Source organism: Helianthus annuus, chromosome 4, assembly GCF_002127325.2.
Source record: "Helianthus annuus cultivar XRQ/B chromosome 4, HanXRQr2.0-SUNRISE, whole genome shotgun sequence".
NCBI lineage: Eukaryota > Viridiplantae > Streptophyta > Magnoliopsida > Asterales > Asteraceae > Helianthus > Helianthus annuus.
In genome coordinates this window covers 11125027-11145590 of record NC_035436.2, presented here as the reverse complement: position 1 = coordinate 11145590, position 20564 = coordinate 11125027, and the positions used below count along the sequence as shown (strand labels likewise).

Sequence of the window (20564 nt, the reverse complement as noted above, 5' to 3'; positions counted from 1 at the left end):
TTTACTTCCATAAGAAAGCCATTACATCATGATTGCCAGTTATTTGAATTGTTCAAAAGAGCTCGTGATATTATTAACAAATTGACTTACATGATTTAACTTCTAAATCAACTTGCAGGTCAGAAGATCATGAAACATAAAACATGGCAACAAATCGATTTATATGATCAACCTGATATAATCAACATTGCTCTGATACCACATGTTAATTATATCTAAAAACATGGGTCAAAATATAGAACCTAATCATGTTTATTCAATCATAACGTAAATATAGATACCAAGTTAGAGACACTTACTTGTGGGAGTGGTCATCTTTGAAGACGAAGATAAGACCATGATTCCCGTTATGGTACCTTGGGTTGATGGATCACCTTAGAGAGAATTTTAGTGTTGGTGTTCTTAAGGAGTTTTTTATATCTTTTTATCCATCAATACCAATAATCAATATATAATGATCATAAGTGATGGTAGGTTATGAAAACTCTTTACATTCTCTATTAAAGGTACCTAAAGGGAAATCATAATTGCCCCTTAAACTAATCAATAATTACAATTACTACCATCAAGTAATTGTTAGAGATTAGTTATGTCATATTGGTAATGTTACAAAATGATCCGTAAGACCACATCAACGGGTTATTTCTAACATGTTTCCCTTCTATTTGATTGTTGCTTTGAAATCCGGTGCAAATTACTTATTTGTTTCAATTATATAAATTGATTGTGCAAAACTCCATCCCAAGTCATTTTAAAATCCAAAGCACCGAGAATTTATTCATTCGACTGAAGATTCAAGGTAGGGATGACAATTAGACGAGTATTAGTAATCACAGTCTCGTGATTGTAAAACTATATCCTATACAGGAACGATAACTGGTAGGTATTTGTTAGGTATATATTACCCATCAGGTATGAAGTACTTAAATTAGTTTGTTAAAAAGCACCGGTTGAGATTTGTAAGTCCATTTTTTTTGCTTTGCAATCTAATTTTAATATACATTAATTTATATATATTAGATTTGCAGTAAATATAAAATATGAAACTATTGGGTGTCAGCCCAATGGCCACCAGCCCGCGTTCTAACCCGGAGGTGGCGGGTTCGAGTCTTGCTCGTTCCCAATGCCCCTACGGTAGCGGATTTACCCCAGGCTCAGGCTTGCTGGGTGGCGGTCTGCGAAGTAGGATCACCTCGGCGGTTGGGAGGACCGTGGAATATCCCCCCCCCCCCCCTAAATATAAAATATGAAAAATCACATACATATCAGTGTACAATCACATAAAATGTCTAAAGGATCTAAAATATGTAAATTTCACGATGATAGAAGTATAAAATATAATTTCGTATTTTATAGTATACAGGTATAAATAACACCATAACACCATCAAATATAATTTGTTGCACCCATGACTTTCGATAGTGATACCAAGTGCTGGTAATGTACTGCTAGTTGTAATGAACGGAACCGATATGACAGAATACCCCGCAACGTGTACAAAGTTGCTATAACCATTTTAACTTAAAACTTAAACATAGAGAAATCTATTGCTAAACCGACCATAAATGTAAGTTGACTTGCCATATTCACTAAATGCTTTTGCAGTTTTGCTTGAACTTGTTTTTGGGTTTGATCGACTTGTTTCGTATCCCATGCCATCTGAGTTTGCAAACCTCAACATCTCCATGAATGAGATAATCAAATGTTTTTTTTTAGATACAAACTCTTGGCATAAAAAAAGACATTTTCTCTGCTTTTTTTTTTTACATCTCCATGAATGAGATAATCAAATGTTTTATTAGTTAATAACTAGTGATTTTTTTTTTCATGATGAATGCAACTACATTTAAAATTTCAATATTTCACTCACATTTATTTACTGTCACCTAAATAAAAAAAATGTGTACATCTTATTCTAATGTTTACTGATCAAATTCTTTTGCACATGTAAAGGTTTCACATGAATTCAAACTCAACTATGAAGATTATAAGCATACCTTAAAAGAAAATTTTCGAAGGCCGGGCAAAACTCATATTTGTAGAAATCTTGTTAAAGCTTAGAAACACGTTGTAAGTCGTAACTATTGCCATTCGTCCCCGTAATGTTAGATCAAGGAAGAAGGGAAAGCAATTTACGATTAGTGAATGTAAAAGTATCAAAGGCATGAAGTTTTTTTTGGCTTTTCACTGATGGATGCATAAATTAGTGATGGTGCTACTTGAATGAAGTTTGAGTGAAAGGGAGTGAGAAGGTGTGAAGAGATGGCTAACCTTAGAAGCAGAATATGGTGATTTAATCTCGAAGATTTGTTACTAATTAGTTAAGTAGGTGAGGACAGTACAAACTTCATTTACTACCATTGAAGATGTTGCGGATCATTATCCGAATGACTTTTGACTTTTTTTTTTTGGTACAAAGCAGAAGCATGAAAGGGGAAATGTGATTGATGCTTGTGGGATATGAGTTTAAGTGAGGCTGGTGGCATCAAATGAAGAGGTTGCATTACTTATGAATGCAGTAATGTTTGGGTATGTGAGAATTTATTTGGAGACAATCACAAAAGATTCATATTGTTTATTATTTTTTTGAAAGGTAAACTTCATTCACAGAAAAACGACGATCCAAACCGGGCCGCCAACACAAAACAAACTTACATATTTACAAATGGCATCCAATCCCTCCACTCTAAACCTTTAAACCTTGATCTATTTGAAAACCAAAAAAACTTAAAGCCTTAACTTCGCTAACTATGCTATTGATGTTGACCGTTCCATTTGAGAATATATATGACTTTATTCCTAGTCCTCCATATAATCCAGCATGTAATCATGATTGATGCCTTGAACCGCCTCCTTTTTCTTTTCCGACAAACCGTAGTAAATGTGATACATAAACAAGTCTCGGATCGAGAAGGCGAATATATTAGAGATATTGCACCAATTACTCACTCCGTTCCAAACATTTGAAGCGATGAAACATGCTATGAAAAGATGGTCGACCGTTTCGTCAGCAGAATGACAGAAAGGGCAGACCAATTCGCCGATCCCCACATTTCTTCCACTCAAAGCAACAGCGGTTGCCACTCTATCCAGCTCTACTCTCCATGAAAGAATATTAACTTTGGCAGGAACCTACAGACACCAATCCAAAACAAAACAATCGTCCAGCATTTGATTACGGTTCAGAAGGAGCTTAACCGCTTTGACCGAGAATAACCCATCCGCAGCCGAGGTCCACTTCCACCGATCCTTCCGAGTTGAAATCCGAACGTTGTCAAGAAGACTTGTCAACTGCTCGAGACTTGCTGTTAAGGCTTGTTTCGAAATAAGTAAATCGGTCCCCGTTACTGTTCAATTTAAACCTGTTGGCAACCGAAATGCGTTTATCAGCATCTTTATTGTACAGATCTGGAAAAACCAACTTAAGAGGTTCATCCAATAGCCACACGTCATGCCAAAATGCCACATCCTCTCCATTGCTGATCGAACCTCTCATGAAATGCCCAAGCGGAGGGCCATCCACCTTTGTTTTAAGGAAGTTCTTAGCTATGTTGTTCCAAACACCGGAAAGACTTTTTTTTGAAAGGGATACAATCCCAGCCCGACCTACTAGAATGAAGAGCAACGATCACTTTTTTCCCTAGATTGTTCTCTTTTGTCTTGAACCTCCAACCCCATTTGGATAGTAAAGACTTGTTGACCACGTCTAACTTACTTAAGCCCAAACCTCCGAATTTTTTAGGACGCGCTACCTTCTCCCAAGCAACCCAATGCATTTTTTTCTTCCCCGGAGCCGCCCCAAAGAAACTTCCTTATCATGGCTTCTAGATCCGATAAAACTTTCTTAGGCGCCATATAAAGAGAAAAGTAATAAGAAGGGAGACTTTCCATCACCGATTTGATTAACACTACTCTTCCACCAATCGAAAGAAGATTAGACTTCCATTTAGCAAGACGAGCACAGAAACTTTCAATAACCGGGTGCCAATTTGAAACCCTATTCATATTAGCTCCAACTTTGAGGCCAAGATATTTAAAAGGTGGACAATCATGCTTACAACCTACTATACTTGCCATCTCCCCTATTTCGCCCATACCCACTCCAACACCATAGAGATAGGATTTGTCAATGTTGATTTTGAGACCGGAGCAAAGGAAGAAACACCGGAGAATTCTCACAACGTTAACAAGCTCACTTCTAGACCATTCACCCATGACGATAGCATCGTCCGCATATAAGAGATGAGCAATAACCGGCCCATTGCTAGGAATCGAGATTCCTTTAATAACCCCCGCATTCTTAGCATTAGACAACATAGACGAAAGCGCTTCCATCACGACCAAGAAAAGAAAAGGAGACAACGGATCTCCTTGTCTCATATCTTTTTCACATCTGAATGTGAACGTGGGCGAGCCATTCACCACCACCGAAGAGTTAGCCGATTTCATAATACCCTTAATCCAATAACACCATTTCTCGTGAAATCCCATCTGGTGAAGAATATTAAGAATGAAGTTCCAGTTCACATTATCGTACACCTTGTCAAAATCAATTTTTACTTTTTAGGATGAATGCCTTTTCCTTTTTTCTTTTATTTTCCATGAAATAATCTCATTAACGATGAGAGGACCATCCAAGATGTATCTACCTTTTAGAAAAGCCGACTGATTCTCCGAGATAACCCTGTCAAGCACTAAGCTAAGACGATTGGCTAATACTTTAGAGATTACCTTACTAATCACTCCCACCAAGTTTATCGGCCTATAATTAACTAGAGAAACCGGGTCTTTGACTTTAGGCACTAGAGCTATAAACGAGGCTCCACTACCTAAAGCAATCTCTCCTGTGTTGTAAAACCAATCAAAAATCCTCCGAAAGTCATCCTTGAACAACCTCCAAAAATGTTTAATGAATCTGAAGTTCAGCCCGTCTGGAACTGGAGCTTTCTCATCTCCACAATCGAAAACCGCATCTTTAATTTCTTGTTCCAAAAACGGTTCAATCAAAATATTACGTTCCAGATTCGATATCTTCTTAATGTTTGGACAGTCCAACTCCGGTCTAATAGGCGAATTTTCTCTAAATTTGTCACGAAAAAAAGATAAAACCTGCTTGTTGATCAAGTTTGGTTTAGAGCACCAAACTCCATCAATGTTGAGACCTTGTATAGAGTTTGAAGCTTTCCTATTGTTGATCAAGGCGTGGAAAAATTTAGAGTTCTCCTCTCCGTTTAGGGCCCATCTCAACCGGGACCTTTGTTTGAGGTCCGCGTTTTTTCTGTAATCCGAATCTTTCACAATTTTTCTATTCTCCGCCATAATCCACTCCTCATCTTCCATAGGATCCCTACTTTCCATGTCTTTTTCTAACGACTCTAATTCCTCCAAAGCCACGTTCACATTCTCTTTTTCTTTAGACAAGAACTCGTCCCTCCACACTTTAAGACATGCTCTAATGTGGGCAAATTTAATAGAAAGACTGATATCCGGAGGATCACACACCTCGAAGCTCTCTGTGGCCTCCGTAACAGTATCTTCAAAACCCGGGTGGCCAATCCAAGAATTGAAAAATCGGAACGGATGCGTACCAAACTTAAGATCAACAACCTCCAAAATAATGGGACAATGGTCCGAGTGTCTGCCGGGAAGCACCCGCACACACGATTGAGGCTATCCATTAAAAAATTCAGAACAAACCAGGAACCGATTCAATTCAATTTACTGAGTGTCCTACCATTGTCTCTGATGCAGGTAAACTTCCGACCTTGCAAAGGAAATTCTAACAGCCCATTATCATAGATAAATTTCTTAAAGTTCTCAGCACAAGCGGCTTTGAATTTCGAACGTTTCCTTTCCTCCATGGAGCGAACTGCGTTGAAGTCCCCCGCTAACACCCATTTACCATCGAATGAAGCAATCTGATTAGATATATCCTCCCATATATGGCGATTAGCCACGACACTTTGAGGGGCGTAAATGTTCATGAGATTCAGCATAATCCCACTCCTAAGTAAAGACCCTCTAACTATAAGAAAACACCTGCTCTGAACGATAACCTCCATTTTAAAAATGCTAGGATCCCACATCCAAATCAACCCTCCGGACAAGCCCACCGAAGCCGCGTAAGAAAAATCGAAATTATTATTCCCCCAAAAACCCACCAGATTTGCCTTCGAGACCGACTCCACTTTAGATTCTTGGAGCGCAACAACCCCGATTTTGTTTGAAAACTTTAATTCTTTTACCCAGTTCGCTTTGACTCCCCTACTTAAACCTCTGATGTTTAAAGATAAAATATCATTGGGAAACAATATACATACCTTCACCTCTGATCGCATCGATAATAAGATCATTGTGGTTAGTTAAATTTACTCCAATGAGTTTCCCAATTCTACGTGTAGCTTCGACCTCGTCTGAATCCTGTGCATCGAAGGTGTCTGCTATTTCGACCACTTCTTTATTCGAACCAGGGGCTACCTCGGCAGCCGGAATTCCGTCCACATTAATAATCCCATCGTCTGCTAACTGCTGATCCCTATTGATCACGGGTTCGGGATCCTGTCTCGTCTCCACAGTATTGCCCATCCCTTTATCTTGGTCAAAGATGTCAGACTTATCTCTAAGGTCAACATTCAAATCAAAAGTAAAACCCCCATTCTTCCTGGGCCTCTTTCTGGGTCTCTCCTCCGAAACTCGACTGGACCTTCTTCCTAGTCTTTGTTTTAAAATCTTGGACCTTCTATGAGCTTGATTCTTTTTGGGCCTCCCGGAGTGATCCAGAGAATTAAAATAAACAATACCTTTATTGGAAGGAATATCATCTTCATTTAAAACCTGGGTCCCACTAGCAGGAAAAGGTGGCTCATTAATTAAAGGTAGAGAATCAATTACATCATTTCCCATAATATTAACGTTTGGCTCAGAGGATATGAAAGGTTCCCCACTTGTGACTACGGTATCCTCAGCCGACCTTCCCTCACCCTTACCGGTTGTTTGGTTTTCCTTCTCTAGCCCATGCAGACCGTTGGCATTCTGATTGATATTGGAAATACACTTTTCCGGCGATAACGATCCGTCAACCTGATCGGACACCCTCCCAAAAGACTCCGGGTACCAGTCACTCATGTCTTCCTCGATCCAGACTCTAAATTGTTTACCTTTCCATCTTAACGTAACAAAGTTGTGGAACAGGTCCTTGAAAAGCTTATCATTACCAACGTTAGATGAAGGCATTACCATGACTCTTCATCTCCTGCCGGACATCCTTACTGTCCTTACCAACTTTAACATTGTTGCCAATCTTCTTACCAGAGATACCTTCAATTTCCTTAGCGAACCTAGCTAGGTTGGCAATGAGCTTGAATCCTCCCATTCTGGTACCATTGAGGAATTTTTTTGCAGAAATGAGTGGTCTACACAAAAAAAGAGTGTTTTTAGGTGAAGTTGAAAAATGTTTTCAGATATAGGTAGGTTGTGAAATGAAATAGAGACCTTCTACCATTTTTCTGCATAAAATCAGAAGTTCTGCCAAAAGCTGCCAAGCATGTACAACATCGCAGGTTGAAACAGCGACCTTGTGAAGGTCGCTGTTTGAAGTTCCAATCTTCCTAAAGGTCGCGGATTGATGTCACAATCTTCCTAAAGGTCGCGGATTGAAGTTCCAATCTTCCTAAAGGTCGCAGATTCATGTACAAACCTTGTTAAAGGTCGCGGATTGATGTCACAATCTTCCTAAAGGTCGCGGATTGAAGTTCCAATCTTCCTAAAGGTCGCAGATTCATGTACAAACCTTGTTAAAGGTCGCAGATTGATCTCCCAAGCCTATATAAGGTCGCTGTTTTGTCTCCCAAGCCTATATAAGGTCTCTGTTTTGAACCACAACTTTATTAAAGGTCGCAGATTTGTCTCGCAACTTTATTAAAGGATGGCAGATTCATGTACAGTCTTTGTAAATAACGACAAAGGTTGCAGAATTTATTCAGCTTTCGGATGGTAGTGTATAGGTGCCTGTTTGAGGTTTTTGTCCATTTGTTGCATGAAATGTGAGTGGTAAATGTGAAGGTGATATGACTTGACCCTAGCTCTCACATGATATGAAATAAAACCTGCTAATTTGAATAGTTATGTGTAAGAGAATCCAACTGTAGTGTAAGAAAAATTTCTGCAAACACCAAGAATTCGAAAATTGAGGCACAGAGTGAAGTATTTACATATGAACATAAAGCAAAGGAGTTGAGCTACATTTTCAATATCAAACTCAATCCTTTCATTAACGAAAAATATTCAGTCAAGTTTTATAAGCCGAAGATGAATTTTGAATGTCATCCTGGTCCGATGAATGCATCGGTGTTGTTCTTGGGCAACAATCACCGTGCGTTTGAGGTGTTTAAAAATCCAACACCGTATGATCAGCCATTAGATATTAGACGATCAGATCGAACGTTCTGGCAACATATGAAAGAAAATCCGGTTAGTGGAAGGGTAGAAGGTTTAATACATGCAGCAGGTTTCAGCGGGATACAACAATCTTGGTACAAGTATGTTGACCACGCGTTAATAACTGCGTTGGTTGAGAGATGGAGGCCAGAAACTCACACGTTTCACCTTCCTTTTGGAGAAACGACCGTGACATTACAGGATGTCAACGTGTTGTGTGGGCTACCGATAGATGGGTTGCCTATTTCTGGGGCTGACACTGGTATGTCGATGTATACTATACGAGACAAGTGTCAAACGGTGTTGGGGTTTACCCCTGACGAAGCTCATGTGAGGGGCAAAAGGGTTAGGTCCTCCCGAGTTTTAGCACAAATAACGTCATCCAATTTTTCTGAAAATGAAGCATCAGGTGAAGATTGCATTTTTCGTACACGTCAAATAATATTTTATTTGATAGGGTGCACAATCTTTCCTGATAATGCAAACAACCTGATTGATGTCAAATTTTTAGATTTTCTGGTAGACTTGCCCGCATGTTCGGGATATAGTTGGGGCGGTGCTGTGTTAGCTCTCCTTTACAAAAACCTTTGTAATGCTACAGCACCTAATGCTATAGCCATTACTGGCCCAGTTGCGCTTCTACAAGTGTGGGCTTGGGAGAGGTTTCGTTGTTTTGCTCCTGCTGTTGCCCGGTTCCAGTACAATGCCCCGTTAGCTGCTCGGTAGTGTGAATTGGAAATAATTAAATTTATTATTTTGTATATATATACCTGACTTATGTTATTTTTTTATTTATCCTTTTAGGTGGAAGGGAAGCTTAACGTGTACAGATGTTTCCACACATTGCCTGAGAACATATAGATCTCAGCTGCAATCAATGACCGATGCAACGGTATGGTTGTTAGTTGTTGACATATAAAATTTAAGTTTGTTTGAACACGTTTCTAATGAATGAATTTTTTTTTTGTTGCAGTTTAATTGGAGACCATACGACGACATTCTCGGTAGACTCCCCGATATATGTCGGAGTGGTATGGGAATTTGGCGGAGTTGTTACCCTTTGCTATGCTACTCGGTTGTGGAGCATCACTATCCTCAACGAGTGATGAGACAGTTTGGCATGTTCCAGTACATACCTAACCCAATTGCCATCGATCATAATGAGCATGCCAGACTTCATTCCATGAACCGGAGTGGGAAAACTGGCTGGAACTGGTTAAGTCGTCACGCACCGTATGTTAGTCAGTGGGAGGCACGTCATCAAAACTTGGTGACGGGGGAACTCATGACATCTGTTGGAGTTGCCAACGATTACATGTCGTGGTACATGGAACATACGGTGTTATATGTGTCTAACCCACAGTTGTCAGCTGGCCCTACGAGCGGATTTCAAGACGAAGGAGCGATGGTCCAAATGATGGTATATACAAGTTTAAAATTATTGAAAGCATCCATTTTTATTTTTATTAAAAAATTAATTATTAATTATTTTTTTGCAGTCGGAGACGATGAGTCTAATTCACCGATCTGAAGATGTGGACGTTATTCATGGTGCAGCTTATCGGGCCCTTGAGATGTCTAATGTTCCACAATACACACAATATCCGACTCATCTGGTCACAGGAGCCGGTGGACACTACTAGAAAATACACTCTTCTTGACACGCGAACAATGACACGCACATATTTATGACATTCAAAAGCGTATGTGAAGAAAAAAATGTCATGATTTACAAAATTTAATAAATCTATGACATTCTTTTTTGTGTGTCATGTTTTTAGCGTCATAAAAAAACAAGATTCATCTTGACACGCAAACAATGACACACGCTCATTTTATGACATCCGAAAGTGTCTGTCAAGGAAAAAAAATGTTATGGTTTTACAAAATTCAATATGTATATGATACACTTTTTTGTGTGTCATCTTTTTAGCGTCATAAAAAAACAAGATCTATTTTGACACACGAATAATTACATACGCTTATTTTATGACATTTAAATCTGTGTCAAGAAAAAAATGTCATGGTGGTACAAAATTTAATAAATTTATGAAACTGTTTTTGTGTTTCATATTTTTAGCGTCATAAAAAATAAAAAAACATTATATAAACATAAGGGTTAATTTCCTATAGCACTTATTGATTATGTAATATGGATATCATGGTTAATTTCCAATAGTAAGTCATGGGAAAAACTTGGAAACTGTTAAAGAGAAAAAATGTACAGATTTATGAAAAGTGATATATATCTGATATGTTAATTAAAAATTAAATTAATTAAAAATTAAATTAACAATCTCTCATTTGGGCTCATGAGCTGGGTTGAGCTTGGGCTAGTTTTACTACTAGAAAACTAATGATTTTGCTACATAAAATTTACAAAGTGACTTAATTTATTTATACTATATTATAATGCATGAGAAAGAGACATTTTAAGAACTTTTTTCCTCTTAATTTATAAATATACCCCTAAAATGAGGGTAAATTGATTTTTTAAATAATAATTATATTTTACCACATCTTATTACACTTAAATCCCATAGTTTTAACATAATTATGGGTAATTAGTTACACTTTTTCACTGCACAATTAACTTATAATTTTTTTACATATTCTTGTCATATCTTATATAAACTATAATATTTTTAAAAATCCAAAAGTATCGTGATGACCTACTCATTTACGTCGACGTTTTCATAGTTGTCTTGGTCAGCCATCCGCCTCCTGCAAGACATCTCTTGCAAACACCCATCTCAACATCCCCCTTTCCCCCACTGTAGAATTTTCCGGCGACAACCTATATTTTTTTAGTACCATTCGATAATGCAACCTAGGTACCCAAAATTGACTTGTAAACTAATTTGTGTCATTGGTCTTCTGCTTGACTATATGTTTATAATATTTCCGGTGAATGTTCATATGTCAAACAAAAATGATATGTTCCGCCGTCGTCTGTTGTACCGTGTACCACCTCCGATGTCAAAAACCATAGATGCTGGTGAGTGGGGGGTGGGGGGGGGTGTACCAGAAGTGAAGGTTGAAGCTTATGGGTGGTGGGTGAACTGTGAGATAAAGAATCAGAGAGATACATTTATAACAATAATAATAAAATAATTATTATTATAATTACAATTATATATATATATATATATAATATTAGTAATAAAAAAGGATAAATTTAAGAAGCGTTTTGGATTAAAATGGCAAAAAAAACTTATATGTAATATGATCAAAAATCCCCTAAGTTTATTGATATTTTAGACGAAATTAGTGGGTTGGATGAAAATGACAAAAAAATGCAAACGACAATGACCCATGGGAGAAAAAAAACTATTTGGACTAAAGTGACATTTTAGATAAACCCTTAGGGACTAAAATCGCAATTTACTCATTAAATAATAAAATTACTATATAGTTATATAAATTAAATAATAAAATTACTATATAGTTATATAAATTATAATATGAGTAGTAATAACAAAAATTACGATTTTGGCCCCTGTGGTTATATCACTTTTACTCTTTTAGCCCAAAAATGAATTTTTTAACATCTGAGCCTCCAATATCTTTTTTTCTAACCCTTTTGGCCCCTAATGTCTTTTTTATCTAACCATTTTGGCCTCTAAAAGTAAATGGATGGGTTAGTGTTATGGGTCAAAAGAGCTAGAAAAAGAGACGTTAGAGGCTCAATGTTAAAAGAATCTTTTTTGAGCTAAAAGTGTAAAAGTGATATAACCACAGGATGCAAAATCGTAATTTACTCTAATCATAATAATTATAGTTATACAAGTAACAACACATATACATATACATGTACTTATAAATTATAATAACACAGAGACCTGGTTAATTCCAAGTTTAACAATGTGCTTAGTTAACAAATTAGCGTTTTGATTAACTTAAAATATTAGCCATATTTATCGATCTGTTCTTTTTGAAAAATTGAATCAACATTGTGTTTATATGTTCTTTTTAGGACCTTCAAACTTTAAAGTTGAAGTAAGAGATGATGTAGGAACCAAGAGAGCTGAAGATCATCAAATCAAGTGTGTTCATCTTTTTTCTATCTGTGTGGCAAAATGGGTGGGTCATACATGTTGGGCATCAATTAAATGGGTTAATGTAAGATACGTGCCAAAAAGGGTCGGGTTAAGTTGGCCTAAAAACACTGTTTTGCCCAATTTTAAATCTTTTTATTAATGCTAGCCACACTTACATTTTTCCATCCCGTTAGTAAAGGTTTTGTTTGGAACCTAAATGTGATGGGAAAAAGGCCTATTATCTTAATTTATTTTGATTGAATTTTGGATTTTGGATTTTGAAGAAACCATTGGGTGTTGGCAGTACTAAATCTAAAAACAACTACTTGCTATTATCTTGATTCCTTACGGCCTAGAAGTGTCGATGAGCAGTTGAGGCAAATTATGGATACGTAAGTAATACAAATTATCATAATGGATGATAAAAGAGTTGGAATATACTTTGATATAATTTTGATTTTTTACAGGGCAATGGCCGTGTATGCTTCAGAAAGTGGTGTCAACATAAGGGTTAAACTCGTATGGATTATAGCTAGGGTAAGCCCTTAATCCTTTATGTAAATTGTGGTTATAATGATATTGTAAATATTGACACCCTTTAGTTTAAACTTAAATCGCAATGGTTTCACATTTCTTGATATTTTTAATTGTGGTAGTGTCCACGTCAGCCAGGAGGTACTGAATGCGGCTACTATGTGATGAAGTTCATGAAGGAGATAGCTTACGAAGGAGTTGAAATACTTGACAATGATAATGTAAGTTTAGGCATATTTTAGTCCGTATATTAGAGAAATATGTACTTATATATCCAAACAAATGCTTAAATTCATATATTATGATTAAAATCTGATTTTAAGATTTATTTTATTTAATTGTTGTCTCAGGTTGGGAAAGGAGTAGAGGAATACTCGGCTGCGGATATGGATGACATTCGTGAAGATTGGTCGACTTATGCGGTTAACTCTATTTTTAAGTTATAAGTCGTATTTTAGGTGTTGAAAATGTATTGACAAACAATTCTTTTTTTGTTAACGTTAAAATATTTGTAGTATACTTGACAAATGATTATGTAATGGATTGTTTCGGTATATATATATACATATGTATTTGTTTTATGAAAAGATTTATTGTTTTTGTTATTATACATGTATCCAGGGCAAATTAGTAATTTTATAAAAAAAATTTATACAATTAAAAGCATGACACGCGTAAATAAATGTCATACGTATGTGTCATAAATGCTTGTTACGAACGTGTGTCATTAAAAAGTGTCATAAAATGAGTGCCATGAATGTGTGTCATTAAAAGGTGTCATAAAATGAGTGTCATGAATGTGTGTCATGAATGCGTGTCATTAAATGTGTGTCATGAATGCGTGTCATTAAATGTGTGTCATTAAATGTGTGTCATAAAAACATGACACACAAATGCATGTCATGTTAATTTTATGACTCCTCAATCAACGACTCGCATTTGCGTGTCATAAAAACCCTTTTATGACACGCAATGCATGTCAAGATAGGTGTTTTTTCTAGTAGTGGGACCTTGTTTCATATCCTCGTACACAGAGGATAGGCAGGCCCCGACGTCGTGCTCGTGGTGGTAGAAACGTTGAAGAGGTCGGGACATCAAATTGGGGCCCAAACTTCGAAACAGGGGGGGGGGATCAGGATCCGGTGGTAACGAAGATGTAAATTTTGCGGTAAACCTTGGTAATACTGATATGGGTGCATCATGGCAGTCAGCGTTGGCTACGGCATGCTCCGAGGGTTTTGACGTTGGTGAGTTATTGAACCCCCAACAGAATGATATGGGTAACAACAATCAGTTTGTAGACCCAAACATAAGTCAGGCGGGGTTTTTTAGCCCCTCGTCCCATATGATGGACCCCAACACTAGTCTGGCAGGGTTTGTGATCGATGTCGTAAGGTCGGTCAAAAATAAAGTTAAAAGTGTCCTATTCACCTTTTACTAGTAAAGGGCAAGTAGGGTGTCGAATCCACGGGGAATCAGTGGAAAGTATGAAAGTTCGTTGCTTTAATTACCATCTACGTCTAAACTAATTGCTTTTTGCAGTTTTGAGAATGATTGCGAAAACAAATGTAAATTAGAGTTGTAAACAATTATGAGAAGAGGGACCAATCTTCGGGTTTTCAGGTTATGCAGAAAATCAGGTTACTTAGTTACAACCAGTTGAAAATCACATAGACATGATTTGTAAAACTTGTTTTGATAAATAATTAACGGACAATATATTTGATTGCAATGATCCACGATCGAAACCGAAAGATTGATGCAAATGAATAGTAGTCCAATTAATTACCAATTTCAGATTTCATACACATAGTCAAGTTCAATGATTAAAGGTTTAAAACAATGACATCCTAGAATTTAATCCCAGTTGTTGATGAACAAACCAAATAATTGATGAACACGAATGAATACGATAATCAAATAATGTTTAATCAAAACAAAAACAATAGGAACGACTAACCGAAAGTTTAATCGAATCCTAATCCAAAAAGTTGTAACAATAAGCAAACCAACGTTTCGTACATAAACCCTAACCCCGAAGATGATCACAGGTGGTTTAGCCACTCATGCTCTTGATTTGATCTTCAATCTTGATGAGAAATTGCATGATTGATGATTAGGAGATGATTGGAAGGTGTGGAATTGTGGAAGAATGCCCCAAAATCCCCTAATGGTCTCCCCAAAATCGTCACCGGTCGAATGGAATAAAAGATCCCCATAAAAACCTAATTTTCGCATATTAAACCTGATTTCCGTAACCCCTGAACCGTAGGCTACTGTCAGATCCGTAGGCTACTGTCGGCAGCCTATTCACATAACTGTTTTCTTCATAACTTCTTCGTTTTAACTCCGTTTTCTTCCCCGTTTGCGCCCACGTCTTTGTAATCCAATTCTCTATCATATCATGCTTTGATATCTTTATTTACTCTCCATTTGCATTCTCCAAAACACCTCTAATCTTCACATTTAACCTGCAAAGCATCATTTTCTCATAGTTATCCAATTCCACACATATAAACACTCAAATATGCATAAGATTGGACATTAAACGCATATAAATCACAATCCAAATACCATCCATCACATCCCCACACTTGACCTTTGCTTGCCCTCAAGCAACTCCATTCGAAACGTTATCACGGACAAATAACGAATACCCCAAACGCCCCCACTATGCATTAGCTAGGGTCCAAAGTCATACCCCATCCTTGATTAGCATTAGATGTGTTAATTCAGCAAGCAAACACAGTACACATTTTTGAAACAGAACTCGCCCAACTAAGCCTAACATGCTCCCGGTTTTTATTTTCATACAACACACCCCTCACAATTTGTCGCTCCCCTCGGTTTAATATCTGAACTAGCATGTAATGCGCTAGTATGAAACACTCATTAACCGAATATGAAACTCTGTATTCATATGCTTGTATGACAATCACACCTCCACTCTATCACATAGACAACGCACATATCTAAAGGACTTACGGGTTTTGGGCTTAGGGTAAAGTTGGTAAATTTTTGGCTATTTTAAGTGGCTAAAAGAAAAGGGAGATACCAACACATGACAATCTTTATTCACACTAAACTTAATAAATAACATATATATATTTTTCTTCAGCCGCCTATTTCGACCATTTGGCCTATTTACTTGACCGAATTTTCTCTTTTTCTCTTTTTTTTTCTTTTTTTTTCTTTGCTAATTCCTTTTTTTTTTCTCAACAACATAAACAACTGAACACATAGATTGTCATTTGCGGTTGGTAATGTAACGGGTCGGTTTGGATAATGACTCGGGTTTGACAAACGAACAGGTATAAGGCTCAAAGTTGGCTACTATGGTAAATTTTTTTTTTTTATAATCGGTTATCAAAGGTGTAAAAGAAAAAAGGGGATCCTAATGTGCCTTTATCATTTATGTGCATATATCAAATCCAGAGTCTCAGCATGTATCGAATCACACAAGTTCTAAAACAGAGAAACATACGACCTACTCTCAACAAATGAATATATAAATCTCAATTCAACTAACAGTCTAGTAGGCTCAAAATCTCACTAACGTGGGGAATAAGGTTACCGATGTGTGCATGCATTTATTACCAACAACTTGTCACCCCTAGTTAGGCAAGTTCTAAACATTTTTTTCTAAAAACACCTGCTGAAAACGGCTCATATTACTATTCTGTAAGATTAGACCATGACTAAGGACCCACGCACCACAAGCAGAGACGATTAGATGTACTGAAAAAGCCGCTTTCACGCCCGATTAGACCGCTTTTAAGACAAAAATTTAAAAATTTTCAATTTTCAGTTTTTCAAAAACTTCCCTCATCCCCACACTTGGGATACATTGTCCCCAATGTATAGGTTTTATGGTCAAATGTGTGATTTACCAACATGCAATTTATCCCATTCAAGCGACTCATTTCAACCACCCATCCATCTACACAAGACAAAAACCCACTAATACCATACCCAACACATAGTATAATGTTTTACACCACCAAAGAGACAACCACATAAATCCTACACAAATAAACAAAACAAAACACCGCCAAACCGCCTATGGTCTAAACCACCACCCAACACACAATATAAGAAAAAAAATACAAAACACAAGAGATAGGAAGAACACATGGACCTGATCGACACCGATCAGCGAGTGCTCAGTGATAACGATGCTGAGGAGGTCCAAAGATGGACGTCAACGTGTCCACAAATTCCCCGAATCCAAATGCTCCTACTACCCGACCTTCCTCCTGATTTTGAGCGCGCTCTTGGTGTGGGTCCACCCACTCTGAATGGTGAACCGGAGGCACTGGGTAGTCAACTGAACCATCATAAGGCGGAACGGAAGTGTAGTCAATGTGTGGTGGGTTTTCCACCACCGGCTGACCTGTACGCCATGCTGTGTGCAACCGCCTCTGTCGATCATCCTCAGCCCTGTGATTGATCTCCCTTTGGTGAGTATATTCATGAATGCGGTTCCAAAGCTCCTGCCTACTATAATTTCGCTGAGCATCCCATCTTAATTGCGCAAAACCTCGGGTATTCTGATCAAAGATTGCCTGATAATACGCAGGCCATTCGCCATAGTCGGAAGGTCTTGCCTGCTGCACCAACTGATCCAACCCTGGACAAGTATCCTCAAAACCAAACTGCATACCCCTGAGTTGAAGCATGCTCGAACCAACACCAGCCCTGGCCCCTTGATGTCCCTCATCAACCTCAGCGTCTTCACCATCACTTTCACCCATCACTGAATCATCACTCTGAGGTTCATCTCTCTCACCCGGCTCCAATTGCCTAGCATCGGGTCTCAAAACCCTCCATTTTCTACCTTGATGCTTTAACTTGTGGTAACGTTCTGTTCGGGTATACTTCCATCCAAATTTTTTCAACCCATCAAGGGTCCATGGTGTGAACTTTTTCTGCACAATGTGAAAAGGAGAACCCTCTCTAATTGCCCCATATTGTTTCAGCAATGCGGTAATCAAACGAACATGTGGGATCTGCCACCTTTTAAAATCATTCCTAGACATCCAAATGTTCATCATAACAAGATATCTAAAAGATATCTTCGGTCTGCTCATGATCAAAGAGTACAAAATAGGCACATCGGGATTCCTCACAGATGCCCTGTCACTTTTTCTTGGCATGACTTGTTGTTGCACTATTGTTAACAATAACCTCGCTGGTACTCTTAGTTCCTCCTTCTTTTTATCTGCACCTCTACCCTTCCCCTCTAGAAAAATCTCATCCAACATTGCATCCCATGTCGACTGCTTCTCAGGATGTTTTAATTCTTCCTCAGTAGGGTAACTGTATTGACTGGCTGGTTTTGAATCAAATCGAGCGATTTCATTAAGTGTCTCCATTGACATTGTTACGTCAACTCCACCAGCTCTACCTGTCAACGACATTGTTTTCGGTGGACGTCTACCAGGGTCCATTTTCAAAGTCCCAACCCATTGTTGAACATCATCCAGATACAACCTTTCACTTTCACCATCGTAGCAACTTAAAGCAGCTTCCCAACCTAATGCTTCAAATTTTTGAACTATCCCAAACAGTCGGAACTGATCCATAGTCATCTCCTTCTCCCACTGAAACCCAGCCTCTCTACTAGAATTCTTCGCCATTTTTTCATTAAATGCGTTTAATTGCCAATGTGAGTGGATCTTCAGCAATGAACCACCCGTCCATTCAGCTCTACGTGGAATGTCACTATGTTCATGTTCTACAAGTTGTGCTCCACCTGACGGACCATCCTGACCCCTTGATGTCCCAACTCTCTTTTGTCTTACGGATCGTGATGACGCTGGTTCGGACAAACTAACAACACCCTTATTCTTGCTTTTGATTGTCCTGCCCATCCTACACACATAACAAGCAACAACCAACAACCAAGTCAAGACAAGAATTCAAAGTGGAACGTTTCAAAACGTACGTATCAGTTAAACAAGGGTGCACCATTTTCCAATAACCTCACCAAACTTATTTAAAACTCTGGCTACTTGGTTTATCGAGTCCAACCGTGTTAGTTAACTTAGCGATCCAAAATACACAAGGTTTTTAAGCATCAACAAATTAACACGTTCAAAAGTTCATAAATTCTCAAGTCATTGACTTTTAGAATCAACAAAATTGCTTTTATGAACATTCAATAAACCAATAACACCCACTAGTAGCCATAAACATACCCCTGCTAGCAGCAAAGCCTAACATCCAACACAATCTCATTATTAAAACACAAATAATGCACCCACATTCTTATTTGCAATGCCTAACCTTCACTATTAAAACATAAACTGATCGTACCTTACTAATCATATGATTCGAAGGAGAAACACATACCTTTGTCGCTTCAAACACTTGCTTGGACTTAAATTGAACTTCTTGCAACCCAAAAAAACGAAAACCCCCAATTTTTAAACTTAGGGTTCGTTACTTTGTTCTCTGATTTCTTACAAACGAGTGAGAATCGTAAGAAACGAACACTGAGGTTTTGTTCTCCTCGAAAAACTAAGCAAATTACACCCAAGAACCACTCGATTTGGTGTAGGTTTGGCGAAACTAGAGGTTGAAGATGACAATGGCGCTAGGGTTCTTACGTGAGAGATGATACTGGTGTGTAATTTGTTTTATTTTGATGTGGTTTTTATTTTTTTTTTCTTAAACAATCCGGGTTATATCAACGACCCGACCCACATAACTATCCGGACCCATGACCAACTAAGACTCCTTTTTAGTGTGGCAATTGAGAAAAAAAATATATATATATATACCGTAGGATAGTTTGCTTACGGGAATTCTTTGTTGCAAGCTCCTGTTCACTTCCCACCGTAAGGTGGGGACTCCCAAAGTAGCCTACGGTTTCGTTTTCTTTTTTTTTTTTTTTTTTAATTTTTGCACTTGTTTCACCGTGAATAAGATTCTTAAGACCATTTCCTTTTTTTTTTCTTTTAATTTTTGAACTTGTTGTTTAATTCCCACCACTAACACCCACAAATACATTCTCAAAACCAATTTTGAACGACATTTTTTTTTTCAAATAGAATGAATGGTTTTTTTTTTTTTTTTTTTTTTTTGTATTCTATTTTTTTAACTAAATAAATAAAATAGAATGAATGGTTTCAAATGGTTTGAAACCGATTCTCTTTGATTCTAATACCGAACAAACTTTCCTTTCGGTTTACTCGCCCGCTCCACCCCCCATAAAAAAAACGTGTCGTCCGCGACACACAATTGAGTCCGAAAACGTACCTGAGCGGTTTCAACTTCCCCACACTTGGGTAATTGTATCCGTGACGAACGATACAGCGTTAGAATCTGCGAAATATCATATGCAAACCAAACCAAACCAACGAAACAAACAAATGCACAATAGTCTACAACCTCGGGCTGCCTCCCGAGAGCGCTAAGTTTAAAAGTCTTCAGCCAGACTTCATACCTGACATGGTTACTCCGCATCATGGATCAAAGTGCTCAACATGAAGCACTCCGACTGTTTATCCGGTCCGTTGATATCATTAGCTTCCAAATACGGTTTTAACC

At 37.8% G+C, this 20564-nt stretch overlaps 2 protein-coding genes across 2 annotated transcripts in view; both read right to left on the bottom strand.

Annotated features, from left to right (window-relative positions):
• Window positions 1-20564, bottom strand: part of LOC110935712 — an 82357-nt gene that overhangs the window by 33887 nt on the left and 27906 nt on the right. The gene's annotated exons all lie outside the window — the stretch shown is intronic.
• Window positions 14898-19660, bottom strand: LOC110935713. The gene is made up of 2 exons (XM_022178068.2): window positions 19365-19660; window positions 14898-18884 (listed from the first exon to the last, which is right to left on the bottom strand). Exon 2 carries the CDS (start codon window positions 18881-18883, stop codon window positions 17174-17176), a length of 1710 nt encoding a protein of 569 aa, XP_022033760.1. The 5' UTR covers window position 18884; window positions 19365-19660; the 3' UTR covers window positions 14898-17173.

What these genes read in the sequence shown, in the direction of transcription:
- LOC110935713 (XM_022178068.2), bottom strand. Translation starts at nt 18,883, where the DNA reads ATGGGCAGGACAATCAAAAGCAAGAATAAGGGTGTTGTTAGTTTGTCC.